The sequence below is a fragment of the Cibotium barometz genome, chromosome 29 (assembly GCF_041138505.1).
Source record: "Cibotium barometz isolate CiBa-2024 chromosome 29, ASM4113850v1, whole genome shotgun sequence".
NCBI classification, from domain to species: domain Eukaryota; kingdom Viridiplantae; phylum Streptophyta; class Polypodiopsida; order Cyatheales; family Cibotiaceae; genus Cibotium; species Cibotium barometz.
Genome location: NC_141074.1, coordinates 41,443,103 through 41,459,041, shown reverse-complemented (window position 1 = coordinate 41,459,041; position 15,939 = coordinate 41,443,103). Strand labels below are relative to the sequence as shown.

Genomic DNA, 15,939 nt, shown 5'->3' with positions numbered 1-15,939 from the left:
CTCCATGTGTCTGTTTCACACTAGCCTTAGCACAATGTCCTACCAACACCACCTCACAACCATAGAAGACCCGAGAGAGAGAGAGAGAGAGAGAGAGAGAGAGAGAGAGAGAGAGAGAGCCTAGCAGACTCGAGGAGACAAGAGTGAAAGAACCCACAAAAAAAATCTACCGCCACCCAAAATCCACACCTCCCTTGCCAAACACACATCCACGTGTTTCTAACCCCTCATTTAATCTTTCCACTAAGGTCCCTCCACTTTAATTATACCTTAAAAAACCCTCACCAACCCCAATCAAAACAAAATTTCCCTATGCTACCTATGTTAGCTTTTGTCAAGGGAGGGGAGACTCCCGATACATGACAAGGCGAATCCTCGGCACTATCTCCACGCAACCTTTAATTATTGCATGATGAGGGGATCGACCGTGCGAAAGTGGGGCATGGAAAGAGGCAAGATCGCAAGCGTATGCATGGAAAGAGGCAAGATCGCAAGCTTATGCATGGAAAGAGGCAAGATCGCAAGCGTATGCATGGCATGTGGCCTGGGTTTACATTTTCTGTAAACTCCAGAATGGGGAGCTTGTCGAAAAAAGGAGGATGGCATCGGAAAGTGGGGTTGGGCCCACCGTGCTAATGGCGGTGGGTCACGGCGGGCATCCAAAATTGAGGTGGTCACTTCGGTGGGCACGCAAAATGCCACGTGTAGTACCGAGGGTGGTTTCATGCATGAGGAGATCACGTGGCCCACTTGAGTGAATCCCACACCACGTGGTGTGAATCCAATGTCCTCCACGCAACGTTTGTGCACGGGTTTAGAGAGGCCAGTGCATGAAAGAAGGTGGTCATGCTTTTTGTTTAGCTTGCGAACTTTGTTTTCTTTGCTATTTTGAGCGGCCTATGCTCGGCATTGCTTGGGTGTTGTAGCATCTACACGCAGCGCCTTTCACCCCATGTGCGCCCAAGACCCGCGATTTATACGCACTATGTCTGATGTTGCAAGCAAGAGAAAAGGAGAGAGGGTGGGACCTAGGTATCCACCTCGTGAGCCTCCACCACGCACAAGTGTGGAGAAGGGGAAGCCTGGCAAGAGTATAGTTGCATTGGGAGTGGCTGCGAAACGGAGGACCCACCCCCCTGCAGTGCAGGTGGAAACGAGCAATAGGAAATCCACGATGTGTGCAATGACGACGATGGACCAAACAACCACGATAAGTACTTCATGCCCAAGTTTACCTACACATAGCAGATTTGATGTTGGGTTCTGCTTGTGCTATAGGTGGAGAAGTCTAAAAAAGTGACGGGTGATGGTGGAAAAAAGAGAAAATAAACGGGGGTTGCAACGAACGGAGGGCACACCCCCCATGGTAGGTATTTGGTACCCTTGACCGATATATGCACGGGTTTACCTGTATATGCCTGGGTTTTTCTGTATGACCACGAGTTTACATATACATAGCGAATTTAATGTTGGGTTTTGCTGCTTGTTGAAATATATGATGTACAAGTAGTAAAGGGTGAGAGAAGAGGTCATGTAAGTGTGAACACACCCCAAATAAAGTGGGCATGTGGGTGGAAAAGGGATCTAGGGTTTTCCCAACCCTAGACCTTGGTGGACCCTATATAAAGGGCAAGAGGCCTCACTTTTTGTAACAACACAACAACACATGAAGAAGAAGGGTAAGCCAACTTTGGAGTGGCTGAAATAGAAGGTAATATAGAAGCTTTCTATACATCTTGTGTTCTTTCTCTCTCATATATGTTGCTCTATCTTGCCATCAACTATTTCTTCCGTTGTGCATACTCTTCATAATTTTGACACTTGTGCTGCAGGTGGAGAAGTCTAGAAAGGCGATGGGTGATGGTGGAAAAAAGAGAAAATGAATGAGGGCTGCCACCAACGACGGAGGACACCCCCCCCAGGGTAGGTATTCAGTGCCCGAGTTTACCTATATATGCCCAAGATTACCTATATAGATGCTCGGGTTTACCTGTAGATGCCTGAGTTTTTCTATATGATTGTGGGTTTTGATGTTAGGTTCTGCTTGGTGGGCTGCAGGTGGAGAAGTTTTAAAAATTAGACAGTGATGCTGTAACGACGGAGGGCACACCCCCCACGGTAAGTATTATGGGCCTAAGTTTACTTGGATATGCTGGGTTACGAGTTTGAGGGAGTCTATTATGTACGGATGGGCATGGGTTTGGGACCATATACTTTTTTTTTTGGGTGCTACTGTCCGTCATAGAACACCTAGGTATCGAACATGGGTTTGGGGCTATATCCTAAATCGTCCAATTGGCATCGTCCTGGATCATTCTAAAGCCCCATTGCCCTAAAATGTTTTAGACCATCTTCCTAAAACCCTGTTTATAAACCCCAAATGCGAGCAAACGAGAGAAACAAGACAGCAGAGATAAGAGCGGAGAGAGAAGTGAAGAATTGATGGCCACCGTGCGCGCCCTCTTGCGAGCTCGCCTATGGCGGCAACCCCCTTCACTGAGTGGCCATGGTGTCCGTTCCATGGCCCCGATGGAGCAGCTGCAACACCATCGTCATTACGCAGAGATACAGCAGCAGCACTACTCCTTCTCGTCCATGACCGCGACCTCCCCCGCTTCTTCGACATCGTCCAACTACATCCCGGGTCGTGCAGACGCCGCTGGTACCGCCCACTATGCCCAACGGTTTGCGGGGCAAGCAGGTTGGCCTCTTTCCCTTCTATGGGTGTTTTATTTTAGGGATTCTCATTAGGCCTCTTCATGTTCTTTCGGAATTCCTTCTGGATTCTTCTGGGTTCTGTCGTACTCCTCTATAACCAGGTCTGCTGTACTCGCCTTGAATCCCTTTGCTTGGGGGAAGATTCTTTATTTACACGGGCATTGAATTGACTGTATGTGCAAGCAACTATGAACACTTGCAAAACTTGTTTGGTGAGGCTGCTATTTACTTCAGGCATATGCTGGGGTTAAGCTGGTCAGAAAGTAGAAGGTTTGAAGAAGCTAGTGCCGCAGGTATTTGAGGCTTTTTGTTTAGGTATGACGTGGGGCATTTGGAGGCACGGCAGGACATCCCCTTGCTACCAGTTTTACTGATTCCGGCATCTGCCTACCTACTGCTCCCCTATTACCGATGGACCACCCCATACAAACAAGCAAATCAAACTTTCTCATTTTAGTTCTCATAAGTGGTAGATGACATGCTAACTAATAGAAGGATCTGATTTTTGGGAATAAAAGTAATGCAAGATGACATGTTGTCAATGTATCTGCGTGTGTATTTTGTGCAGCGGTTGGCCATTTCAGGACCTTGAGAGCCACTCCTCAAACTGGGGATCTTATTGTGTCATCTCTCGGTCATGGAACTTATCTTGGTTCGGACAGTGACTCAGAAGATAGAGAATACATGGAATCAATAACGAGAAGTCTAACCCTTGGCATCAATTTCATCGATTCGTAAGCATTCAACTTTCTTCTCTTTTGTGCTGATTACTGAGCAGGGAGTTGAGTTGTACGGCAAGCAAGGGGCTTTCCACATACATCCCTTGCCTGTGAAAAGATGGGATCTCATCTGTTTGTCTCGCATGAGTAGGGGATCACCCCTGTACCACCCCTGCCTGTGTGATGGGTGGGGGACCGATCTCTGTAAAGACCCTAAGTAGGAGTTCTGTGTGTTTTATTGTTGTCTTGTGATGAGTGTGCAGAGCAAGCAATTTCCGGAACATGCGAAGTGAGGTGGCTGTTGGTCAGTGCTTAACAAGGGCCTTCAAACAAAGGTTGATAGATAGGAATGAAGTGATCGTCTGCACAAAAGGAGGATTTTTATCCTTCGATTTCCGGGAGGATATTGAACCCCGCACATATATCGAAGATACTTATGTGAAAACGGGCCTTTTTCAGCTCAATGAATTTGTGGGAGGTTGCCACTGTCTTTCAGCACCATTTCTTAAGAACCAAGTGAGTTTCATAGAGCAACTTTCCCCCATCCCCCCCCCCCCCCCCCCCCAACAGTGTCATTTCCTACCCCGTGCAAGTCCACACCTCCTTCACCAATGCCCTTCTTCCACTTCACAGAGCCATTCCCAACCCTGCATACGGCTAGCCTTTACCCCTTCTACACTTACCTACCTGTGGTCTGTGCACCCCATTAATCCCATCACTGTTCGGGAACCCCGTGTGTGTGTGTGTGAGAGAGAGAGAGAGAGAGAGAGAGAGAGATATGATGATGAAACTCCTTGCTGTGACAGCTGGAACTAAGCAGGAGGAACTTCAATCTGGACACCGTTGATATCTACTTTGTGCACAATCCTGAGATCCAGCTGAATGTTGTTCCACGTCAAACAGTTCTTTCAAGAATCAAGAATGCATTTGCTGCTCTTGAGGAATGTGTGTCAGCTGGGAAGATCACAATGTATGGTGTAGCCTCTTGGAACGCGTTTCGGACCAATTCCTCAGCCAAGCTTCATCTGTCACTTGAAGAGCTAGTTTATTTTGCCAAAGAAGTTGGTATGCTTCATCTTCCTTGTCTTCTACAAATCAATTTTCTTTATTTTGTCTTATGGTCTGGTTATAGATCAGGCTACTCTTACATCAAGTGCTGAGAGAGTGGATACACATAATATGTGTCCATCTCAGCTTGCCTACGACTAGTTTTTTGATCCTTCCATTAGTTGAAAAAGAAACTTCTGCCCATGGGCTGATTACAAACGTATGAGGGGGTACAGAGCTTGTAATGGTAGAAAAGACTGCCACCATCCCAGCTAGGCTCCAACCGTGTAGAAAAGCTGCATGTCTGTTGCACGATCTCTACGTGACCATGTATGTGCTGCCAGCACTCTGCTAAAGGGGGGGGGATGATGTTAGTTCAGATGAAGTGAATGGTCTTGGGTTTACCCTTCTATGGTCTTGCTGCAGCACGTCCGCGAGATGTGCCAAGCAGCAATACTGCAGATGAGCTTTCACTTTTGGTTGCTGGGGTCAGTGTGGTCCAAGGGATCGTTGTCAAAATGTCGATGCCGGCAATTGTGGTGATCTGGAGTGAGTGAGTCTGAGAGTGCGACTCTTGCCATCCTCCTTGAAGCGGAGTGCTGCCTTGCCTCCATAGACCAAGGAATGGTGTCCCAAGTAGCAAGCTGCAAAACAATCTCCCGCTTTGTTGAAGGTGAGCAGGCGTAGAATCTGCCACAAGGCTTGCTGGACCTCAAGCAATCCCAAAGGTTATATTGCTAGGACGCTGCATCTACTGTAGGTGGTGGGCAATGTGCTATCGCCAACAAAGTGCCCACAGCTAGACTCCTGTAGGTCAGTAGCCAGAGAAAAAAGGAGGTCTTTCTCAAGTAGAAGTTGCTCCATAACCTCTTCCAGAAATTGGACAGGATGTGGGATGAAATACCTTGGGCTCTCCAATGTCGACAGCAGCTGCTGTGCCCTCAATCTTGTGAAGCTGAATACTCTTTTCCATCCAGGTTGAGTAGGAGAAGAAAGCGTAGTTGGGTGGTGGTGGGGGGTTGTGCAATGTGGGGTCTCGTGAGTTTCATTCTCCTGGATCCCAGATGCTAGGAAGAATCACTTGCAACGTAAAGGGTAGAGTGGTCGACACATTAAATCAGCTCATGAAAACCCACTACTCGGACCTGCTGAAGTGGGAAGTGCATTGCTCCTTGGATTGGGGGTGTGCAGTCCGCAGGCCACCTGACTGGCCAACCTCGAAAGCCATGGGAGAGTAGTCCTTGGCCTCCTGGCCAACCTGGGAGAGTAGTGCTTGGCCTCTCCTACCCACATTGGGATGGGGGAGAGTAGGTAAAGGTCTGCCACTTGAGGATATGATTGAGTCAATGTGCAGGAGGATGTTTCTCCTTTCCCCTCATTCTGGCAAGGTGATCCGTCAATGTCCACATCCCAGGAGGCCTCAGGGAATGAGGGTGCAGGAGTGGAGTCGATGTTTGGTACAGAGACAAATCAGGGCGTTCCTAACCATTGCAGGGATTGCAAGAAGGTCAGCTGAACTGTGGCCCAAGCTCGAAAAAGCATAGTTACCAGGGGACGGGGACGGGGACGGGGGACGGGGACGGGGACGGGGACGGGGACGGCTAAAGGTAGGGAACGGGGACGGGGGGTGGGGACGGCACTCAAAATTGTTAATTTTAGAGGAGTAAAGAATCAAGATTAATCAATCAATAACAACAAGCTTTCTAACTCCAAAAGTTATGAATCATGATACACATTACATTTAAAATTAAATTACGCTACGAGGTGCAAGAGTCAAGAGTCAAGACTTGCAAAGTCGGAAAAGAAAGACTTTAAAGTTGATAACATTAAATAGATATACTCAAAAGATGTTGGGGCCTAGGCGATACAAAATATAAGTCACTCGCGGGCCTAGGCGATACAAAATATAAGTCACTCGCTCTCATACTCTGCGCTCCCAATAAGAGAGGTGCTAGCCTCATGATCATGAGTGCGTGAAGTGTGGATGGGGTTTGTGTCATCCGATGAAGGCTCATGATGAGAACCATCTGTCCCACCCTCCTGTGCAATAGTTGTAGCTGCCTCCTCCTGTTCCATCTCCCACTGTGTAAAAGTATCGGCATTGCATCTTGCACTCTTGCCAAGCATGCGCAAGTTTGCGCTAATGAAGACAAGATCATTAGCTCTTTCCACCCCAAGCCGATTTCTTTTCTTTGATGAAATGTGGCTGTAGGAGGACCATAATTGCTCTAGGCAAGAAGAGCTAACGGACTGGCTCAAGATCCGGATCGCCAACTGTTGTAGCTCTGGTCCATCTGATCCGAAGTCCTCCCACCATAATGCTGCACCAACCTTGAATCTGTCCTGCTGCGCATCTGCACATCCATATGAGCCTTGAAATGCCCTGTAATTAGAGAGCTGGTCTCTAATTTTGCGCCTGATTTCTGCATCCGGCGTGAGGCGATCCAAGATGAGTCTCCAACCGTTGCTCACCTCTTTATCACCCTCCTGCCCTTTTCCCTGAAATTCTGGGTCCACCATAAAAGCAGCTGCATGTAAAGGAGAGGAATATGAGCTCCATCTCGCCACACAAAGCGAGTGGATCTCCTCATATCTATCTACGTCTGGCTCAAGCTTCTCAAGACTCTCTATCATCTGGTCCATGGCTTCATATACTTTGCCGATGCATGGCTGCATAGCATCAACAATCCTGAGCAAGTGGACAATGGGATGCACCATGGCGTCAGTGCGCTTGAGGTCCTCCCAAAAATCAGCATCGTCGACCTTTTTCTTGCATGAAATCCCTACCTGTGTACGTGCAAAAGATGAGGAGCAAAACTCATCACTGATGAATAGTTGCCGCACGGCACCCTGACAATCCTTCAAGCGATGCAACATAAGAAAGTTGTATGCAAAGCGAGTGTCCGAGTACTTGAGAAGGACCTTTGTGGACCTCTTCCCAAACTCGGATCGAAGGTATGTGTGATTGTTGATGAAGGTCACAATTGCACATGCATCATCAATCACCGATTCAATCCATGACAATTTCCCAATATCTTTCAAAAGATTATTGAGACAATGTGCCATGCAAAAAGAGACGGTGATTTGAGGATACATACTCTCAAGAATAGCTCCCGCTGCCCTATTTGTCGCCTCACCATCCGTGACGAAACCGATCACACATTCGGGGCCGATAATCTCGACAGCACTACTCCACTCAGCAGCAAGTACATCCGCACTCTTTCCCGTCCCTGAAGCATCATGTGAGGAGACAAAGTACATCTCCCCCCGTGAGTATGCCACAAGGCCATGGATAGACCTTTTCCGTGTGTCACTCCATCCGTCTGCAATCAAAGAGACTCCATTGCGAGCCCATTGTCTCTTTGTGTTTGCCGCCGCTTGCTCAACAAGGCGTTTCTCCTTGTCAAGCATAGTGGTCCGCAAGGTTTCGGAGGATGGAGGTGTGTAGTGAGGACCGTACTCGCCAATCTTCTTCACCATCGTTTTGAAGTAGTCGGACCTATTTATCATTTCAAAAAAAAAGAGGGCAAGTAATTAGAATGGCAAAATGGTGATCCGTGAATCAAGACTCGTGAGACATGATGATGAAATCATGTGAGTGAAATACGTACCGTGCCACACGAAAAGCAATGTGGTCATGAAAAAAGAAGCGGGCCACCGCGGCATCAACCTCCTCCTTCTTTTTGGGATCCCAACTCCCCTCAAGAGTACTTTGCCGACGAGAGAGAGAGGGTGGACTAGGTTGCGGCATTGAGAAGGCGGCTTGTGTGAAGCCACGAGTAGTGCCACGAGGAGGACGTGGTAGAGGGGTAGATGAAGATGCACCACCACCCGATGTAGAACCTGATGTTTGGGTTGGAGTGACATAAGTGTTGGGATCCACTCCACGCACCCTTTGGCTTGCATTCAAAGCTTGATGGGCGGCAAGCTTTGCAAGAAGCTCCTTTCTTATCTCCGGTGTGACCCGCTCACAAAATTTCACCTCATGACCGGGCTCATGCAACAAATGGGCCCTCACCCTATTGGCCCCACCCACACGCTTATATGGGCAAAGCTTGCATGTCCATGGACGTGCACCCCCCGCATGAGTAGGAGGCTCGAAGTTGACCTCATCCCACCATGACCACCCATCCGTTCTACTCCTACCGCCCGCACGAGAAGAGGATGCCATGAATAGTTAGTAACTTAGTAGTAGTCTAGTAGAAGAGGGTGGAGAGAGCTTAGAGGGTAGAGTAGGAGAAGAGGTAGAGGGAAGATTGAAGTAGTCTAGTAGAAGAGGGTGGAGAGAGCTTAGAGGGTAGAGTAGGAGAAGAGGTAGAGGGAAGATTGAAGTAGTCTAGTAGGAGAGGGTGGAGAGGAAGGTGGTGGAGTAGGAGAGGGTGGAGAGGAAGGTGGTGGAGTAGGAGAGGGAGATAGTGGAGAGGAAAGCTTGAGTAGGAGAGGGAGATGGTGGAGAGCCTAGAGGTACATCATCATTCATGGAAGGCTTGAGCAATGAGTAGAAGAGGAGTAGCATAAGCCCATTATATAGCATATGGCAGCTCTCTCTCTCTCTCTCTCTCTCTCTCTCTCTCTCTCAAACGGCCAGCCTCAAACGGCCAGCCTCAAACGGCCAGCCGCCAACGGCTAGTAGCCGTTGCCCGAAAAAAAACGGCTACTTTTCTGTAGCCGTTGCGCCGTTGCAGGCGTCCCCGTCCCCGGCTGACAACGTCCCGCCGTCCCCTCCGTCCCGTCCCCTGCGTCCCGTCCCCTCCGTCCCGTCCCCTGCGCCGTCCCGCCTCCGTCCCGCGCCTGCAGTTAATCGGGACGGCGTTCCCACGTCCCACGTGGCCGTCCCGCCGTCCCCCTGTCACTATGCGAAAAAGGCCAGTCGCAATGTTGTCTCGAAAGATGCGCCGGACTGGTGAAAATCCAACGGATGTTAAGCGGCCAAAAGCTGCTGCATATGGGAGTTTGCTTAGCTATGCGGGAGAGTAGGAAATTGTTCCATGGCTCCCCCTCAGGTTGGAGATCATGGACGTTGAGTTTGCTGAGAAGCGCTCTGTATTGGATGGTGGACGTCCAACCTGCTCTCATGGAAGGCTAGGTGATGACAAGCCACCTTGGCGCTGGCTGTGTTGCTGTTGCCCCCTGTTCAGAGGATGTTGTAGATGAGGCTCTATACTTATCCTATGTATGAGTGTGAGAAGGACCAACATGATGTGATGGCCAGAAGAATTCGGTTGGCCACCACAATCCATCTTGCTAGGGAAAGACAAGCTGTGCTCTAGTGCTGAAGCTTGTGATGAATGCTCAGGAGGAGTGAGATTTGTTGCTCTGGGTTGAGGAGGATGCCCACCTGACACACTTGGTAGCACATTTGGGTGTCCTTGGGGATCCTTTGAAAGGCCTTCGCTGGTCTCCAAGTCAGGATGGAGGCGGCCCGCCCACATGTCACAAGATTTGTGACAATTGATTCGTGGCCTCAAAGGTGACGCCAAAGTCCTCAATCGCATCCTCAAACCACTAGAGAGTCGAGTGGAAGATGGAGAAGCACGTGCTTCATGCACCTTGAACATGGTTGTGGGAGGAGGGATATAGAGTCCACACTCCCCACACCCAAGAGGCTGAAAAACCTATACGGACCTTTAGGAAAGTCCAGCAAGAGAATAGCTAAGTCTTGCCGGTGAAACCATTCCACCGGTGACCATACATATATTTTCGATTCTTCTATCCCAGATGACGTGTGCTCGGGTATCATGGATCATGACGGCAGGGAGGAAAGGTTGCAAGCAGTAGCTGATGCCTCCAGTGATATTTTGTATGCGGTGCCTAACAAAGGGATTGCGGTCTAATCTCTAGCTGATCGCCGCCCTCATGTTTTTGGGTTTTTACGATGTTTTAATGCTTTCATGATGTTTTTCCCATACTTATCACAAAATTTTTTTGTCAACTTGATTAGACATTTACAAATGCCTGTTGGCAACCGTTTTCTCCTTGCATCATAAGATTGAGCTCATTTGAGGTACTCATTTGCTGATGTGGCATTTTTTGATGGTGTGCTGTGGCGTTCTTATCTGTTTACAATTAAAAAAACCACTTTTTATGTTGATTTTTTTTAATCCGTTTATGTATACAAAAAAGACCATTTTCATGTGTTTGCATTATCACAGGTTTACTTCGTGGTAGAACAGGTTGAGCTTGGCAAGATTGGGGTTGATGTCCCTGCAGTTAACATGTGATGGAGAATTGCAGCTCCTCCCAAGCTGTACTCTTTCGCAGAGATGGTGGAGTCCGTGCTACCTGCTTAGTGATCCTACCATGTCGAAGTCTCCACCCATGTACCAAACGACTGCAAGGAGCCCTTTTCGTCACGTGAATGTAGAAGTCTGTCCACTGTTGAGCCTCGCCAGGGGCATAAATGTTGAGGCAGCCTGTGAGGTTCTCCACAGCCAAGACAATCACCCACTGTGCCCTTCCTGAAACAAAGACACAGGAATCTGTCACATGCGGAAGCTTTGGGAGTTAAGCCCTAAACACCATCTTGGAACATGCTTGATGCAAAACGCATACATAAGAAAGAGAGGAGAGAGAGAGAGAGCTGAGTATTGAGTATATTCTATAGTACAAAAAGTTGTACAAGTCCTGGCTAGCCCATGGCTGCCATCAAAAGGTGGAAACACCTAATCTAGTGCTAATCTATGACCCAGCCTATGGGAGGGCTGAATGAATCACAAGAGCTCAACACAATGCTATTTATAGCCTGGGAAAACCACTATGAACTGGCCGATTGGTTGTCGGCCAGATCCCTGGACAAGTCCCCTTCTTTTGCTGCAGCCGACTCAGATCAGTCTTCATAAATGCTGGCCCACAACTCCTTGGGTTCCTCAAGTGTCTTCCGTGACCACACCTAGCTGCTTCAGTTCCTGAATCTGGTCCTAATCTGGTTCTTTATCTTGTTGCCTTTCAAGGATTAGGCCTGAGATCACCATGTGCACATGACATCTGCCTCTACTAAACTTGATGACGGGATTTCAACTTCTGTTCTTGGATGACTGTCATCATCCCATTGTCTATTCCTAGAGTCCCAAACCTGTCATCCTTCCCTTCCTGGCAACCTTTTCATTGAAACCCTCCCTAGTCTCCAAATTTGCTGAAGATCCATGCATCTGTTCCATCTTGTCTCCTTTCCATTCATGCCTTGTTTCTAAACACTTTCTCTGGTCTTCTTTTCTTGAGTATTGAGTTTGGCACTCTTACACCACCCCTTGGAACCATTGCTTGAAAGCATTCCTTGGTGTGCCCCAAGTGGCACCGGACTCACAAGATTGCCATTCCTATTGGGCCTTGTGGAACACCACCAACCAACCTCCTGGAAACTTCTTCCATATCTTGTGTTCCTTTCCTTGGACTGTGCACCTTCATCTGGGACTGAATCGGTGTTTAGCCTTGCTAAGCTTGATGCTCTGATAGCAATGTCACATGCGGAAGCTCTGGGAGTTTTCTTTCGGCCCTGACCCCATCTTGGAACATGCCTGATGCAAAACGCATACAGAAGAAAGAGAGAAGAGAGACATAGCTGAGTATTCAGTATATTTTATTGTACAAAAAGGTGTACAAGCCCATGGCTGCCATTAAAAGGTGGAAGCACCTCATGTGCTAATCTATGACCCAGCCTATGGGAGGGCTGAATGAATCACAAGAACTCAACACAATGCTATTTATAGCCTGGGAAAACCACTGTGAACTGGACCACTGTGAACTGGCCGACCTGTTGTCAGCCAGATCCCTGAACAAGTCCCCTTCTTTTGTTGCAGCCGACTCAGATCAGTCTTCATAAATTCTGGCCGACAGCTTCTTGGGTTCCTCCAGTATCTTCCATGTCCACACCTAGCTGCTGCAGTTCCCGAATTTGGTCCTAATCTGGTTCTTTCTCTTGTTGCCCTTCAAGGATTAGTAGGCCTGGGATCAGCATGTACATGTGCATGCACATGACAGAATTGGTCTCCTGGAGTTGAAACTTGAAGTTGGCTGCTAATGGATAGGCATGATCCCAATGGTGCATGCGGCAGGAGACCAGGAAGTGTGGCTGAGCACCAAAAGGATCACCCCACATTGTTGTGTGCGGCCTGCAGTGAGATGGTGCTCTTGGATAAAAAGTGTGTCCATCTTGTCACCCACCAGAGCTCGCTGCAGGTCCTTCTTGGACAATCATCTTGCTGCTGTGGCAGTGGGCTCCACGTAGTCCCCACACATCTCAAGAGATATTGCACATGGGTAAGGGAAGAGGGTATACACTCTACTCTAGTCCCTCTGCGAGCAGGAGCATTTTGCCAGGGGTTTCGAGAGAGAATCGAGGTCATGCATATGTGAGCAGAGACGCCTGATTTGGCAGCAAATTCACCGGACCAGATGTGTCCATTGGTTGTTACCGACTCTGCTCCAGCATTAGAGTGTAACAGTAGATGTCTTGGTATGCCAATGTGGAAGAAGATGAAGAGGTGTGCCTTCATCATCTTGGCTGTGTGGGAGCCTTCAAGCCCCTTGTATTAGGCTCCATCCCTGCCATGGGCCATGCCTAGCTGATGATGTTTGTGATAGAGGTCCCTGAGGAAGCTGAGTGGCCCCCGTTTGGAGGGTTTGTGGGTGGTACATTGTCACAAAGGTTCTATGAGGTGGTAGCTGCCTTTGGGTCATGGCTTGGGAGATTGCTGACAATGGTGTGCATGTCTTTGCTGTTGGTGGCGGCGAGGAGTCTGTCAACTGTACTTGTGTGTGGTTTGCTATTGATGCTTGTCCGTGCTTTTTTTCTTGTCCGTGCTTTTTTTATTGATGCTTGTCTGTGCTTTGCTTCTTGTCTGTGACTTTGTGGCTACGTTAGGGGTACATCAAACTTGGGAGATGGCAAGGGGTGCGCATAGGAGGAAGGGCTCCACAAGATGAGGAAACATGGGGGACGGGGGGTGGAGGGGAATGGGGGTTGCAAGGGGCGTGCTAATCTGCAGAGGATACAGCGGGTTGCTATGCAGGGACCTCCTGCTTGAAAAAATCAGCCTGCCTACTTGTTGGGCAGGCAATTAAAGGAAGCTACACTGCAGCTGTATTAAAGTATCTTTGCAGCGTGTTTCCTCTTTTTCCGCTTCTTTTTCATATAGCACAAAGGAAGTGTTTGGTTGATGCCAACTGCCTATCCATACTCCAGCTTTTGACAGGCAGAGGTGGCATTATAGTTACCATGTTGAGGGACGGGCACCCCCCAACACGTGTCTAAAGCATTGATCCCTCCCCCAAGGATGCCTAAAAAGGTAAACAGGCATACGGTTTGTTTGTAACCGGCCTGAATCTTATGATATGGAATTGTGTTGTATTTGTGTTTTTGAACTTGGATTTTGCAAGGTGTTACTCCAATATTTCTGTGTGTTTTTGTTGTCCTTAGGTGGAGATAATCATCACTTCAAGGTTGTACAGCTTCCCTACAGTTTGAGACTACAAGAGGCTGCCAATGCAGCAACACAGACTGTCAAGGGAAAGCGAATGCCTGCACTTCATGCTGCACACCATCTTGGACTTCAAGTCATAGGAACGGCCTCAATTAATCAGGTATGATTCTAATATGAACACGTTGCATTACTGGTGGTCACGAGTTTTCAAGTTCCTGTTTAGCCAGTCTATGCCTGCCCACGATGGGCTGGGCCTCACACATGCCCGCCCACGATGAGCTGGAAAAGCTAGGCTTGGACGGGTAATATCGTCCATCATGAGGGAAGTCCACTGCCCATATTTTGCATGTATGTAAGGGGCCTAAGAAAGGGTATTGCAACGTGTTACAATTTTTGTTTCATAAATTGATGCAGGCAAACTTTTCCAATTGCTTCTCGCCTGAAATTCGGGAAAAATTCCCCGAGCTTGGTGACAGGCGGACTGATGCACAATGTGCTCTCCAGTTTGTGCGTACAACTCCTGGTCTCACGGCAGGCGTGGTTGGTATGCGCAGCGTAATGCACGTTGAAGAAAATGCTTCATTGATGAGATGCCCCGCGAATCCTCGCTAAAAGCATGCAGAGAGTTGCTTTCTTATATCACCTAGGTGTTTTCCTGATGGTAGCAACTGTCTAGAGCACATCTTTAGCAGCTTCATAGAAATACTCTAGTTTGATGACCTTAGCATATGAAGACGTGAAGGAAGCAGTTTTGTTCATAGACATTCGCAGGAATGTGAAGATTAAGTACTAATATCTACAGACCTAGCTGCGGTCATTGCATGCGAGCGTGGTGTGGTTCACTTCTAATACACGTGCAGGAATCTGAAGGTTTAGTTAGCTACAGACCTAGCTGCTGTCATTGCATGTTGGTTTACTTCTAATATATTTGCTTCCAGTTGCATGTTTCCCCTAAGGTCGTTCTATTTGTAAATGCTTTGACATGTCCATTCTTTCCCTGATCTGCTATGTGACAGTGATGGATTTTTTAGACCACTGGCATGTGATCTTCTGAAGTCGTGGCATGTTCTGCACACATGAAGTGAACCAATCTAATTCCATAATTGAAACTTATGTATCTTTTGAAATCTTAGTCCGTCATTGGTTGGCTTCTTTACTTGCAACTCTCGCTCCATGAGCATGCCATTCTCCTCTTCTATGTGTATCTATGGTCCAAATTGATATCTAGTGATGGAGCTCAGGGCTGTGATATTACAATTTGGGTGGTAAATATGAGTAATGTCATCATTATAGAACCATATCATTTGTGCTTTTTGTCCTCTTGGACCACAATTATATACTCTCAGAATAGAAACAAGCACTGTCATGGTCGGGGGTTGTCAAAGGAGAGATTTGAGTCGTTGAATCAGGTTGCAATAAAATATGTAATTAGCTCTTGTATTGCAGTAGATGCACGCATGTTAGCACTTGGAATGGCACCAAGAATGCACCAATCCTTCTCCTCCAAATCAGCATTCACAATGGCACCAGAGCACACCACATTAGAACCTGGATTGTCGCCAGGAATGCGCCAATCATTTTACTCCAGATTAGTAGCCGAAATGGCACCGTAGCTCATCACCACTTGGAATGGTGATGTCCACTGCAAACTGTTGCATTGCTATGGACTACAGAAGACGATGCACCTGTTGCAGTGACTGGACGACCTCTAACTCCCCTAGACCATGACAGTTAGGAAAGGCCGTTGAGAGACCTTTTTGGTCAGAAGGGGGCTCTTGGCCTTTGTTGGTCGCCCCCCTTCCTCCCACGAAAGGCTTCTCGACGGCCTTTCCCTACTCCATTTCTCTTAAAGAATTTTGAAAGAAACGATTCTTACCATCTATTCAGTTGAGGCATATGTGTTTGAATTTGTGTGGAGTTATTCGTATAGCCGAGAAAATTCTTTGGATAGCGTGTTCAACAATGGTTGGTTGTACTTGTCCTTGCATGTGGCTCTTCCAAATCTTCCATGCTTTGATATAATTATGTAGGACACA

The 15,939-nt window shown here is 47.9% G+C and overlaps 2 protein-coding genes across 2 annotated transcripts; one reads left to right on the top strand and one right to left on the bottom strand.

Moving 5' to 3' along the window:
- Window positions 1-2,347: 2,347 nt before the first annotated feature.
- On the top strand, window positions 2,348-15,053 carry LOC147622204 (uncharacterized). Its single transcript, XM_086823301.1, has 6 exons — window positions 2,348-2,701; window positions 3,287-3,452; window positions 3,701-3,953; window positions 4,244-4,502; window positions 13,900-14,063; window positions 14,318-15,053. Exons 1-6 carry the CDS (start codon window positions 2,443-2,445, stop codon window positions 14,513-14,515), a joined length of 1,299 nt encoding a protein of 432 aa, XP_086679427.1. The 5' UTR covers window positions 2,348-2,442; the 3' UTR covers window positions 14,516-15,053.
- Window positions 6,259-8,525, bottom strand: LOC147622205 (uncharacterized). Its single transcript, XM_086823300.1, has one exon. It carries the CDS (start codon window positions 7,992-7,994, stop codon window positions 6,396-6,398), a length of 1,599 nt encoding a protein of 532 aa, XP_086679426.1. The 5' UTR covers window positions 7,995-8,525; the 3' UTR covers window positions 6,259-6,395.
- Window positions 15,054-15,939: the final 886 nt, after the last annotated feature.

Bases quoted from the DNA above. Each gene is read 5' to 3' on its own strand.
- LOC147622204 (XM_086823301.1), top strand. From the start codon at position 2,443: ATGGCCACCGTGCGCGCCCTCTTGCGAGCTCGCCTATGGCGGCAACCC. The intron at 3,453-3,700 runs GTAAGCATTCAA...ATGAGTGTGCAG, and splicing joins GGCATCAATTTCATCGATTC to AGCAAGCAATTTCCGGAACA. The intron at 3,954-4,243 runs GTGAGTTTCATA...TTGCTGTGACAG, and splicing joins CACCATTTCTTAAGAACCAA to CTGGAACTAAGCAGGAGGAA.
- LOC147622205 (XM_086823300.1), bottom strand. From the start codon at position 7,994: ATGATAAATAGGTCCGACTACTTCAAAACGATGGTGAAGAAGATTGGC.